Genomic DNA, 14,340 nt, shown 5'->3' on the forward strand with positions numbered 1-14,340 from the left:
AAACAAAAGAAATGTGGAATATTTCTCATGCAAAGAAAAAAAAATCCTTGTTGCTCAATATAGGGTACTGTAATTCTCCTACATGGGTGTTTGTGGCTTGGGGGGCGTGGTTTTGAAAAGGGGTGTGGGGGGGCTAGTTGCCCTCCAATCTCTTTTGACTCTAAAAAACCTAGCTAGAACTTTCAATTTCCAATCGAATGAGCCATCTCTGAATTTTTTACGAGCATCCTTTCAATAACAACCATACATTCCCCCAGGGCATAACTTACAACACATGCCCTCGGGCCCTGGGGGTCTGTGTTGACCCCTGAGTTTTCGTTATATGGTCATTGAAATATTAAAAAAAAAGCTATCTCAAAGTTCTTATTGGATGGGTTTGAGGAAAAAAGGGCGTGGAGGGGGGGGGATAGGTACCCTCCAATCTCTTTTGACTCTTAAAAAGTGAACTAGAACTTTCAATTTCCAATCAAATGATCCCTCTTTGAAGTTAATACGAGCATCCTTTCCATAATACCCCTATATGACCCCAGGGCATAACTTACAACGCCTGCCCCCGTGCCCTGGTGGGTTGTGTCAACACCGGAATTTATGTTATATGATCTTTGAACTATTTTTAACAAAATAGCTATCTTAAAATTTTTATTGGATGTATTTGGGAAAAAAGGGTTTGGGGGGGGGGAAGCTGGTTACCCGTCAATACCTTTTGACGCTTAAAAAGTGAACCAGAACTTTCAATTTCTAATCAAATGAGCCCTCTCTGAAGTTTATACAAGCATTCCTTTCATAATAACCATATATGCCCCCAGGGCATAACTTATAACCCTTGCCCCTGAAGACTGTGGGGAAAGTGTCCTGCTCAAACATAGAATTTTCAGAACTTTCAACTACGTTGAACAAAATGGCTATATCAAAATTTTGATTGGATGTGTTTGGGGAAATGGTGGGAGTGGAAGGGGTGTCAGTTGCTATAGAATCACTTTCGACTATAAAAAAAGGCGCTAGCATTTTGAATTTCCAATCGAATGAGCCTTTTTTGAAGTTTCTACGACAACGCCATCTATAAAAACCTTATATACCCCCAAGGTATAACTCAAAACCTTAGCCTTAAGGGTTTTGGGGGAGTTTCCTCGTCAGAAACATATTTTCTATTTGGGAATCAACTACGCTGAACAAAATGGCTATCTCAGAATTTTGATTGGATGTGTTTGGGGAATTGATGGGCGTGGGGGGGATGGGGCTAGTTGCCCTCCAGTCACTTTCGACCATTAAAAAGTGAACTAGCCCTTTGAATTTTTGAATTATTTTTAACAAAATAGCTATCTTAAAATTTTTATTGGATGTATTTGGGAAAAAAGGGTTTGGGGGGGGGGAAGCTGGTTACCCGTCAATACCTTTTGACGCTTAAAAAGTGAACCAGAACTTTCAATTTCTAATCAAATGAGCCCTCTCTGAAGTTTATACAAGCATTCCTTCCATAAAAACTATATATGCCCCCAGGGCATAACTTATAACCCTTGCCCCTGAAGACAGTGGGGGGAGTGTCCTGATCAAATATATAATTTCCAGAACTTTCAACTACTTTGAACAAAATGGCTATATAAAAATTTTGATTGGATGTGTTTGGGGAAATGGTGGGCGTGGAAGGGGTGTCAGTTGCCATAGAATCACTCGACAATTAAAAAGGGAACTAGCCATTTAAATATCCAATCGAATGAGCCCTTTTTGAAGTTTCTACGACAACGTTGTCTATACAAAACCTTATGTCCCCTGGGCATAACTTAAAACCCTTGCCCAGAGGGCTGTGGGGGGGTTGTCATCCTCAAAGACCTAATTTCCAGAACTTAAAACTACGTTAAATAAAATGGCTATCTCAAAATTTTAATTGGATGTGTGTGGGGACAAGGTGGGCGTGAGAGGGTGGTTAGTTGCCCTCAAATCACTTTCGACTATAAAAAAAGGCGCTAGCATTTTGAATTTCCAATCGAATGAGCCTTTTTTGAAGTTTCTACGACAACGCCATCTATAAAAACCTTATATGCCCCCAAGGTATAACTCAAAACCTTAGCCTTAAGGGTTTTGGGGGAGTTTCCTCGTCAGAAACATATTTTCTATTTGGGAATCAACTACGCTGAACAAAATGGCTATCTCAGAATTTTGATTTGATGTGTTTGGGGAATTGATGGGCGTGAGGGGAGGGGCTAGTTGCCCTCCAATCACTTTCGACCATTAAAAAGTGAACTATCCCTTTGAATTTCCAATCTAATCAGTCTGTTTTGAAGTTTCTACGACAACACCTTCTGTAAAAACCTTATATGCCCCTAGGGCATAACTTAAAACCCTAACCCTGAGGGTTGTGGGGGAGTGTCCTCCTCAAAAATATATTTTCTACTGGGAAATCAACTACGCTGAACAAAAACGCTATCTAAAAATTTTGATTGGGTGTGTTTGGGGGAATGATGAGCGTGGGGGGGGGAGCTAGTTGCCCTCCAATCACTTTTGACCTTGAAAATGGCCACTAGAACTCTCGATTTCCATTCAAATGAGCCCCCTTTGAAGTTTCTACGACTTTTACGACTTTTGTATTTATACAGTATACTGTTTTTGTTTTTTTTTGGGGGGGGGGGTAAAGAGGAGGCAGTTGCCCCGAGTGAAGAAATTTTAGGGGCGCAAAAGTTCAAACAAATAATCTAACATTTGTAACCGTTTATAATTTTTTAAACTTTATTTTTATTAAATAAAGTAGAAGGCGCAGTTGGCAGTAAGTATAAGCAAATTGAATCCAAAATCTTCAATTTTCCCATATCTTTTCCCATCAAACAGTTCCTGGTGACGAACTGCAAGTAAGGAGCTCTATAAGACTCTAAAAAATGGAACTTTTAAACCAATAGATATATCAAAAGATTTGAATTTTTATTCTGATTTCAAATATATAAGCTTCATTAAGTTTAGTCTTACTCATCAAAAGTTACGAGCCTGTGAAAAGTTGCCTGATTTTGAGAAAATGTGGAAACACCCCTTAAAAGTCATAGAATTCTAATAATTATCCCGCCATCAGATTCAGCATATCAGAGAACCCTACTGTTGAGGTTGCAACCTCCTATCTGCAAAAATGTGGAATTTTGTATTTTTTTGCCAGAAGAAAGATCAGAGATGCGTGTTTGTTTGTTTTTGCTTTTTTTTCTTCCCAAGGGTGACCGTATCGACCCAGTGGTCCTAGAATGTCGTGAAAGGGCGCATTCTAACGTAAATTAAAAGCTCTAGTACCCTTTTTAAGTGACCAATAAATTCAGAGGGCAACTAGAACCCCTCCCACGCCCCTTTTTCCTCAAAATCTTCAGATCAAAATTCTGAGATAGCCATTTTGTTCAGTAAAGTTAAAAGGCCAAATAACTATGCCTTTGGAGATATCATAGCCCCCCCCCCCCACAGCCCCTGGTAAAAGGTATTTAAATCACAAAATTTGCCCATTGTTTACGTATAGTATGTTATTGGGAAGTATCCATACATTTCTTGGGTAGGGAAGGGGGAATTTTCTGTTGTTGGGATTTTCCACGGGGATAATTTTCCATATGGAGGGCAGTTTGCAGGGGGTGAATTTTCCAGGGGAAAATTCACACTGTGGGAATTTGCCCTTATTCCTATAAAAAATTCCTCTTGTGTCTTTTTTTCTCTTTGCCGACTCAATTTGCGCGTAGAGATGTTAATGGTAATTATCCAGGTTTTTTTTTTTTTTTTTTTTTTTTTTTTTTTTTTTTTTTTTTACCAAGATTGAATTGCGTAGAGAATAAATCTGTGAGGAGGAGGGATTTTTTCGTGGAGGTGTAGTCAGATTTCCTGACATTATTTAAAAAATGATTAAAAATTAAATAAGAAAAATAAGTTTTTCAATTGAAAGCAAGGAGGTTGCTCCTCCTAAACATCTTGCTCTTTACGCTAAAGTTTGAATTCTGTCCCATTTCTTTAAAAACCACTCCCTGAAATACTATGTTCGTTTAATTAGAACAATAAGAAGCTTTTTTTTAACAGTACTAAAAAACTTTAGCGTAAAGAATGAGGTGTTGAGGAGGAGCAACCCCCCTCATATACGTAATAATTTCTGTTTTTTTTAAGTTTTAATGATGCTCCTTACTTTCATTTGAAAAAACTTATTTTTCTTATTTAATTTAAAGAAAATCAGATTAAAATAAACGAAAAAACTTGCTAAAAAATTAAATTTTATTAAAATGTGGCAGGAAAATTCTTGGGACACAGGGGGCGCTAATAAAGATTTTATCGCAGGTTCAAGAGAGTCCATTGCTACCACTACTCTCTACAAAAGTCAAGTGAGGTCCAGATTCCCACATTTGAAATTATTACATACTTGCCTCGAAGTCCGATCGGAATCTACAAATCTTTTGGCAGATTCTCTGATTATAGGAAGCTAAAGCCTCCTCATACCTCACAAGGGGAAGATTAGGGTCAGTACACAAAGAGGCACAAGTAGGACACTGAATCTCAATTCCAACTAGGCTTGATTGATATTGATCAACCCATTCTGAAAGGTACCACGTTAAAAATAATTTAGGAATTCTTCCTCTCTCCCCCTGAGGTCAGATCTTGTAGGACTCTCGAAATGCAGAATTGGGCTGCTTATTATTGATCCAAACCTGGTTTGCCTAAAACACAAAAATCTTTCCTAGCAGATATCATGATGACAAGGACTTATAGATCCCCCTTTTTCTCCCCCACAAAATGGGATCGTGTCCTGATTTTGAATGTGCACAACTTGCTTCGATTATTCACTATTTTTGGTTCATGACTAATAACGTCCTTTGATGGGTGTTCTGATTGTAAGATCTAGCGAACAACTCCTTTGTCGAGGTCAAAATGTGCTGGTACTCCCAAAAAAAGCATAATTCATAATAATAAGGGTAAATGTCCGGGATAAATTTTTACCAGGATTGGGTTGTCTAGAGAATAAATCCGTGGGGAAGAGGAGAAATTTTTCCGTTTAGGTGCAGTCAGATTTCCTGGCATTTTTTAAAAAACGATCAGAAATTAAATAAAAAAAACTTTTTCGACTGAAAGTAAGTAGCAACATTAAAACTTAAAACAAACAGAAATTATCACGCATATGAAGGGGTTGCTCCTCCTCTACACCTCACTCTTTACGTTAAAGTTTGAATTCTGTCAGTCGAAAAAGATATTGTTTTGCATGTGTTTTGTTTCTGTATGTCTTTACTTTTTATTTTCTTTTGTTACTCCACTTTTTTATAATTGTTAGTGGGTCAAAAATAAATTATTATTATTATAATTCAGATATCAGCTCACACTTCCTATTAAGTTCGGTTGAGGTTCGAACACGCATTCTAGTAGGTATGCTGATCAGATGGTTCCAAATTCCAATGAATCCTAGTATCCTACCAGCATTAGTAGGATTGCAGCCAGACTTGCTGCTGTCTAGTTCCAGCTCTGTCGGTTAAGTTACAAAATATACCATTGTTTACGCCTTTACGTCTTAGCCGACTTGTTTTGGAGATGTAAGGGTAATTGTCCGGGGTAAATTTTCACCAGGATTGGGTTGTCTAGAGAATAAATCCGTGGAGAGGAGAAATTTTTCCGTTTAGGTGCAGTCAGATTTCCTGGCATTTTTTAAAAAACGATCAGAAATTAAATAAAAAAAAACGTTTTCGACTGAAAGTAAGTAGCAACATTAAAACTTAAAACAAACAGAAATTATCACGTATATGAAGGGGTTGCTCCTCCTCTACACCTCACTCTTTACGTTAAAGTTTGAATTCCGTCTTAATTCCTTAAGAACGACTCTTGAAACACAATGATCGTTTAATTAGAACAATAAGAAGCTTTTTCTAAAAGTACTTAAAAACTTTAGCGTAAAGAGCGAGGTGTCGAAGAGGAGCAACCCGCCTCATGTATGTAATCATTTCTTTTCGTTCTAATTTTTAATGTTGCTCCTTATTTTCAGTTGAAAAGACTAGTTTTTTTTATTTAATTTTTGTACTAGCACGAATCTAATCCTTAGCAACAGATAAGGCCTCAGAAAAACAATATTGGCTATGAGGCATTACATAAATTTTGCTATGATAACGAGCTCTTAGTAATAAGGAACAGGTTTCCACAAATAGTATTTTTATTTTTCGTATCTTTGTAATAAAGTAAGATATAATGAGACACTCGAGATAAGGGAGACCCACCCTTATTCATTTTTTAGGGCACACATCATTGGGTGGGGGGAGGTGAAACTAAATGAAAGTTAAAACAGTGAATGTTGGAAGCAATGCCGAGGATTAAAAGCATGTTTAAGATTAAAAAATATGGAGATTGGGCAACAGGGCACCTGCATATATTGTTTTTCCGGAAATACCTTTCAGATTGAAAAAAGTAAGTAATTTTGGAAACATTCAGCGGACTTTATTTTTCTGTAACTAAAAGAGCAGTATTTCCACTTTCGAGGTTCAAACTTCAATTTAAGCTCTTTTATTCCTGTTGAAAGAAAATTAAAATTCCAGAGTTCCAAATTGTCGGCCTTCTTAACTTATTAGCTCTATCCAACAGGCACCTAGAAGGTTTCGTGACAGTCTCTAAAGTTTTTTTTCTAAGAAAATAGACAAAAAGAAATTATGCAATCGCTGCAAAAGATTTATTTCAGTCTGGTAAATGTGTTATGTTTGACTTGGAATGCAAGAGTCAACTAGTATGCTGGTTTAGAAAGAACTTTCAACAGCGTACAAAAAGTTTGGAGAAACTCTGTTTTTCTCTGAGCAAGAAAACAGACGCCATCTATTGTTATTCAGTAAAATCATAATGATAAATGTATTTCCCAAGTAAGAATATGTGTGGTGTTTATCTTATTTTTTTCTTTTTCCCACCTTCGCTTTAAATTGAACTGAAGTTGTTTTCTGGTTCTGGCAAAATATTATGAGCTACTGTTGTTTTTCTTTTTCATTGCTATTGCTGACACAGTTTTTTGGTTAGTTCAGATATCAGATTAAATATCAGATTGGGTAGGGCAGTCGATACTAGTTTGTAGCCTATAAAAAATATTTAAATTAAAACTATTTGAATAGTAGAAATGGGTTAAGTAAAACCTGGCGGAAGACACATTTTAGCCAAAGAAGAACAATAGATATGCGAAGAAGAAGAACAATAGATAACCTATGATGTACAAGGGGGTCTATTGGGGAGGAAGGGAAGGGGGGATTTTCTTTCCTGTATTTTTTGCCCTTGTAAATTTTGAAAAACACACCCCCCCCTCCTATATTTTCGTGAATTGAATTATGATCAAAATGAGAAAATTGATTTTATTTCTTATTTGATTTTAGTTCTTACAGAACATGTCCTATCCGTAATGTATCCAGTGCCTCAAGTAAATTCACCATAAGTAAATTCGGGCCTTAACTAGAATTTTATCTATGTAAGTTTACGTTATTTCTAGAAAAGTCACCGAAGCAGAAATAAAATGTAGTTTCCTGACCAATAATAAGTAAATTTTGAAAACAAGTTACTCGATCAGGGATTGAACCTTAATCTTTGATCAGCATTTCCAGTTTTGAATGCTTTACTTACGAGAATTTTAGACGATGATTATAATGGTTTAATGTTATTGTTAAAGTAATTTTTCAAGTATCAAAGGGTATACTTCACTTCAAGTAATCTAGCCACTTAGCATAAAACATTTCAGTATTTTCTTTCGTTTTTAAGTTTACGTTTGGTATTTTCTTTCTTTTTGAAGTTTACTTTTGCAGGCCTGTATGCTGAAAGCCATAATATAATTGGTAATTACATGTATGATTTTTCAAGAAATGAAGCATTTGAATTATTTAATACAACATCTACTCAGCGTGCTCATTGGTGGGAGTCTGCTGAGCCTATATGGACTACAGCCACTCGACAAGGAAAAAAAGTGGGACTTTTTTTGTGGCAAAGGTATGTTTGTCAAAGTCTAATTCTCTCTGTCAGAAAAAAATAAAGGTACTTTTAGGAATAGGAATACAAATTGTTTATAAGAAATCACTTACTTAGGGTAAGTTTTCTCACCGTTTACAATCGGTAAAAAGACAAACTTTAAGTAATATTTCAAGGGAAGGCAAATTACCTTAAGCCTGTTTATTACGTTTAAGGAGAGTTAGTTCCACCTTTAATTGATCTTATGGACTGTCCTGGAAAACTTTTTTTTTGGAAGAGTAGATATAGCAAGGTACGCACATGCATAGGAATTCTATTGTGGGTGGAAATTAGCATTTTGTTGGTTCAAAAATGTGCTCAATATTCTATTTTCCGCAGTTTTTCTTGCCCTTTATTTGTTCATAAGTTATGAACAAATAAAGGGAATTTAAGTGATGCAATGTGAATTATCTTCTCAAACTCAGATAATTGTCAAATTACCCAATTTTTAAGCCCAAAATATTTAAAATTGAAAGAAAGCAACAGGGATCAAATTAGAACAAATTTTGCTTTGTTTTTTTTTTGAAAAGTAAGGTGAAGAAAAGTAATTGAACAAAGCAATTTTTTAGATACTGATGTTGATATTATTTTAGATTTTGAGCAAAATAGCGTAATGGCTTTAAAATGGCAACTCTAATGTTTTATAAACCTCCTATACTATATTTTGTTTTATTACTTTCTTCTTTTCCCTTCATGCTGTACTATGAATACAATTTAAAATCTAAAATACGAAAACTGTGTTTAAAAATTAGATCCTATAAAAGATGTAACTCCTATCCTTACAACTATCCTTACTACAGTTGAAAATTTTTTTTTTGTTCTTCTCATCAACAGTTTGTTTGAACTAGAAAGCTTTGATTAGCTTTTGTGTTAAACAGTTGTACTTAACACTTATCCCTTTCATATCCGTTGTTTTGTTTGTGAAAGAATTATTGAAAACTCACCCTGTTCCTTGAAAAGATTTAATTCTTTCTACTCTGGAAAACAATTTTACCCAGCTAGCAAAATCGTTGTAGTTGGTGACTAATTTGTTGTGACAAGTAATTTTAGTGTTGTCTAAGTATTTTCATGAGCCTAGAGTCTAGCTGCATTTTCATATGACGTTGTAATCCTGTTTACCAGCGCTTAAAAAAAAAAAAAAAAAAAAAAAAAAAAAAAAAAAATCAGTTCTTTTGTAATTAAATTGGTTGATTTCCTTTCCGGTCTTTCCATAAAACCCAAATTAAATGTAAGGCTTTATGAGTATTATTAGATTATTTATAATATAAAATATTAGCAATTATGTCTTTTATCCAGTGATTTTGTTCTATTTTAACAGGTGTGACGTACCGCAGAAGGGAATAAGACCTGCACTATGTGATGGATTTGTTGCAAAACGCGGATCAAAAGTCCTTGAATCTAATCTTGGAAAAGCATTTGAAATCTTAGAGCAAGAAGATTATGATATGGTGATGGTAAGCCTTTTTTAAGGGTATAGTTACTTATAGCCTAATGACTATAAAATCAACTAGGTCTCGTTTGGACAGGCTCATCCAAAATTCATGCTAGATTATTTTTTCATAAAACAAGAATATCCAGAAGATTTGTAAGCTATTCCAGGATATTATAGAAATTAAGTTATGTTCTTTCAGAACCAATTATGTGGGTTAATTGCTTATTTACTTTCTAAATGTTAATAATACGATTTCTTATAACGACTCTTTGCTCTAACTATACATAATTCAGAAATTAACTTTATAAGTGTGCTAGATAAACAAAATAGCCGTTAGAAAATGTGTCATTATATTAATTATAAGTTAAATCACGGTGCAAAGAGCAGGGATACACGGAGTTGCCGCTCTTCTTCTTTTGAGGGTGTTTTTGTATTTACTAGTCAAGGAGCCTATATCGGAAAAAGAAAAAAAAAATTGTAGTGTATATTATTTTCAGATAAACCAGAGAAAGATATTTTGTCTTCGTTCTTAAAATACGTATTCGAAGTCAAACACGTTACTGAGTATTATAATTTTTTTTATATAAAAACACGATTTATGAATTTTGTTTCAAAAGTAAACAAGTTTAAACACTAATAAACCTATAAGATAAAAAAAAATAATTTTGCTTACACTTACCTGAACATAGGGGACATGAGAGCAAAGCCCCTTAGATTAGGCAGAAGCAAACCTTCCCCCGGAATCGTGTTTAGGTTTAAATTTACGGAGTGGTGAAAGACAAATAAAAGTTTCAGAAACACCAATTGGTGTCTCAAGATTAGTTTTGCCATTGCTAAGATTTCCTTGGTTGAGCTGCATTCTTCATGGGGTCTTGGGTTCAGCTGTCAGTATGTTGAGTTGCCTTTTTTGAGTTGACTTTTCTCTTGGATTTATTGTCTGTGTTACGATTATCTGTTTATATTGAATTTACTGCGCTGACTTGATTAGCTGGAGTTTTCTGTATGTTGAGTTACCTGTGATGAATTTTCTGAATTGAGCCGCCCATATTTAGTTTCCTTTTTTAAGTTGACTGAGATTCGTTTTTTAAGCTATAACACTGTATGGGGACTCAATCAAAAAGGTCACAGTCACCAATAAGTATAAAATAAGAGATATGTTTTGCTTCACATAGAATTTTATAATGCATACTTTCTTGACCAGGCGTCGTCAGGGATAAATTAAATCATTATTTGCAAGATATGCTTTCATTTGTTAATTAAATGGATTTTTTTCTAAGATTATGTTTCCCGAATACTTAAGAGCAATGTTAAAACCTATCCCTAGCAGAAATTAAGTCCTGTCATAATTCAAACCGAATACGAACAGAAATTACTATCAATGGATAAACGAAACCAAAAACGAACAGAAAATAAAAGGAAAAATCAAATGAAACACAAAGATAACAGATACTGCTGATAAGAACAGAAATTGATATGAATAATTAAGTGAAACAACAAAACGAATGAAAATGACCATAAATAGGAGTAGGGCTACGGTACCCCGTATCTTTTAATGGTCAGATCGTACATGATTCAGTGCAATGGCCAGTGGTGCTCTTAGGGTAAAATCACCCTGGAGGTATTACCTTTTAGAGCTTTTGACGTTTTTGAACAAAATGAATATCTCAAAGTCTCGATTCAAAAATGAGGCTTATTGCCCTCCAATCATTTTCAGCCTTATGACCTTAAAAAGAGCAATAGAATTTTCAATTTCCAAACGAATTAGCAACTTCTCTAGTTTCTGTGACTACCCATTCCCAAGGAAGTGGCCGGAGAGAAAGTCTTCTGTTCTGCTTCTTGTTCTTCGTCAGGCCCCATTTTGGAGGAATAATTTTTTTTTCTTGTATTTTTCCTCCTGGATTGCAGTCCCATTTTTAAGTTTTTCCTTTTGCATTGTTTTTTATCCCTCGCCCAATATCAAACACGCGTCCTTTTCCAGCATAAAACCTATGTTTAAACAATTGACAATTTATATTATTTACAACCCTTACCCCAGGGGCTGTGTGTATCATATCATCCACAACGGCACATTTATTAGATCTTCAACTATTGTGAACAAAATAGCTATCTCAGGATTTTAATCGGATGATTTAGGGGGTTTCGGAGCGGTAGCAAAAAGGGCCCAGGAAGGAGAGTTAATTACTTTCAAATCACTCTTGAATCTTAAAAAGAGAACTAGAGCATTAAAACTGCCAATCGAATGAGCCATATGTCATGTTTCTTGAACCATATTTCCATACAAATTGGCCAGAAGGAAATAACAAGTTGAAGGCCTTTTCCCTTTTTATGTAAGTGGCACTAGAGCGTTATCTGCGCTGCCTAGTTAATAGATATCAAACAAATGCACAAATAAACACAACAAATGTACATGCAAATGTGAATATTGAAACTTAGAAAAAATAATAAACAATTATCAGTCAATTACTACATTAAGAGGATGTCAACTGACTTTAATTTTGATCTACTGTTTTGGAGGAAGTGGTCACTGCACCAACAACGTTTATAAACAACCCTCTGGTGCAATGATAAAACCATTTAGAAAGTCTACTAAAATATCCTTTGTGACAAGTTTACAAATAAGATTCATTCGAAAAATCAATCGAAAATTCAATTCACAGCGTAATAATGTGCAGGTTCAGCTTTTTAAAACAAAGAACAAACAGTCCATTTATTTTTTTTTTAATTTAAATCATACTATTTTTAAAAAAAAATGCATAATAGATTTTTTATTAATAAAAAATAAAAATAAATTCTTGGAAACAATGAAATGAAAATTCTACCCCGTCTAACAAAAAGCTGGTTATATGGCACTACAGAAAGCGCGATTTAAAATCAGCTGATCACCACTTAATTCGCCAAAAGCACTCTTAAACGATTTTTAAACCAATCAATGAAAAGGTTGACTCGTTCATGTCAACTGGCCCATGGCAACTAAAAATTTGTATATTAATGGCAAATTAATTAATTGATTGAAAATCAGGACTTCCCGTCAGGATCCCCAGATCCAAGGGTTCCACTGAACATGCCTCGAGTATTTGTAAGGTCTTCCTGCGGTGTCCACATGCAAGTCCAGCAAGACTCCCATAACTAGACATTTGTGTCTGGCCATGCACTTGCTTAAGCATTTAAGTCTAGCCGATTATACACATGAAAGCCAATCTTAAGTGCAAAAAAAAATAATTATAGTGCTACAGAGCTTTCCTGTTCGGTAGAATTTGAAATCCTAGACATAGAGTTCTAGACTCTAAAACTGGATGCTTAGCTGTAACTTGTTGATGCCAACCACCAAATCTTGCATGTGAACGGCAAATGCCTGAATATTTTTGTCTGGACATCCACTTGTCCAGATGTACAAGTTTAACTAGACTAATTTGTTTGTCAGTTACGAAACTGTAAACAATGGTGGCACTGATCTAAAATCTACAGAGAAAATAAAGCAGCCACGGTTGCAGCAAGAAATGGTATGATCGTAATCGCACTCACATCAGAGGCAACGCTGTAGCGTTGCCTATAGTAAAGGTCATATGGCTCCAATGTTTTATTATTATTGTTGTTTTTTTTCCAGAGGCACTTCATATGAAAGGGGTCGTCGTAGAAACTTTAAAGGGGGCTGATTCGATTGGAAATCGAGAGTTCTAGTGCCGTTTTTAATAGTCGAAAGTGATTGGAGGGCAACTAGCCGCCCTCCCACACCCATCATTCCCCCAAACACATGTAATCAAAATTTTGAGATAGCCATTTTGTTCAGCGTAGTTGATTTCCACAGAGAAAATTTATTTTTGAGGAGAACACTCCCCCACAACCGTCAGGGCAAGGGTTTTAAGTTATGCCCTGGGGGCATAAAAGGTTTTTATAGAAGGCATTGTCGTAGAAACTTCAAAACAGGCTTATTCGATTGGAAATTCAAGTGCCGTTGCCGTGCCAAGGGCTAGTGCCGTTTTTAATAGTCGAAAGTGATTGGAGGTCAAAATGCCCCCCCCCCAACGCCCATTATTTCCCCAAACACATCCAATCCAAATTTTGAGATAGCCATTTTGTTCAGCGTAGTTGGTTTCCAGATAGAAATATGTTTTTGAGGAGGACACTCCCGCAAAACCCTCAGGGCAAGGGTTTTAAATTATGCCCTGGGGGCATATAAGGTTTTTTATAGAAGGCGTTGTCGTAGAAACTTCAAAGGAGGCTTATTCAATTGGGAATTCAAAGGGCTAGTGCCCTTTTTAATATTCAAAAGTGTTTGGAGGGCAAATAGCCTCCCCCCCACCGCCCATCATTTCCCCAAACACATCCAATCAAAACTTTGAGATAGCCATTTTGTTCAGCGTAGTTTATTTCCAGATAGAAAATATGTTTTTGAGGAGGAAGCTCCCCCCACAACCCTCAGGGCAAGGGTTTTAAGTTATGCCCTGGGGGCATATAAGGTTTTTATAGAAGGTGTTGTCGTAGAAACTTCAAAAAAGGCTCATTCGATTGGAAATTCAAAGGGCTAGTGCCCTTTTTAATAGTCGAAAGTGATTGGAGGGAAACTAGCCCCCCCCAGGCCGATCATTCCCCCAACCCCATCCAATCAAAATTTAGAGATAGCTATTTTGTTCAGCGTAGTTGATTTCCAGATAGAAAATAGGTTTTTGATGAGGACACTCCCCCACAACCCTCATGGCAAGGGTTTTAAGTTATACCCTGGGGATATATAAGGTTTTTATAGAAGGCGTTGTCGTAGAAACTTCAAAAAAGGCTATTTCGATTGGAAATTCAAAGGGCTAGTAGCCTTTTTAATAGTCAAAAGTGATTTAAGGGCAACTAACCCCCTCTCACTCCCACCCTTTCCCCAAACACATCCAATCGAAATTTTGAGACAGCCATTTTATTAAACGTAGTTTTAAGTTCTGGAAATTAGGTCTTTGAGGATGACAACTCCCCCACAAACG

The 14,340-nt window shown here is 35.8% G+C and overlaps 1 protein-coding gene across 2 annotated transcripts in view; it reads left to right on the forward strand.

The window, feature by feature from the left end:
* Positions 1–14,340, forward strand: part of LOC148951000 (glycerophosphocholine cholinephosphodiesterase ENPP6-like) — a 155,022-nt gene that overhangs the window by 92,072 nt on the left and 48,610 nt on the right. Inside the window, exons 1-3 of one of the 2 annotated variants that reach the window (XM_089090553.1) lie at positions 6,232–6,381; positions 7,746–7,926; positions 9,263–9,398. In XM_089090553.1, the coding sequence (XP_088946679.1) occupies positions 6,315–6,381; positions 7,746–7,926; positions 9,263–9,398 (384 nt within the window). In that variant the 5' untranslated portion in view covers positions 6,232–6,314. Of the gene's footprint in view, positions 1–6,231; positions 6,382–7,745; positions 7,927–9,262; positions 9,399–14,340 lie in introns of those variants that run through there. The other variant, XM_089090552.1, reaches the window with a different exon arrangement.

The sequence above is a fragment of the Artemia sp. Qi Xiang Cuo genome, chromosome 6, assembly GCF_049724085.1.
Source record: "Artemia sp. Qi Xiang Cuo chromosome 6, ASM4972408v1, whole genome shotgun sequence".
In the NCBI taxonomy this organism is placed as follows: Eukaryota; Metazoa; Arthropoda; class Branchiopoda; order Anostraca; family Artemiidae; genus Artemia; species Artemia sp. Qi Xiang Cuo.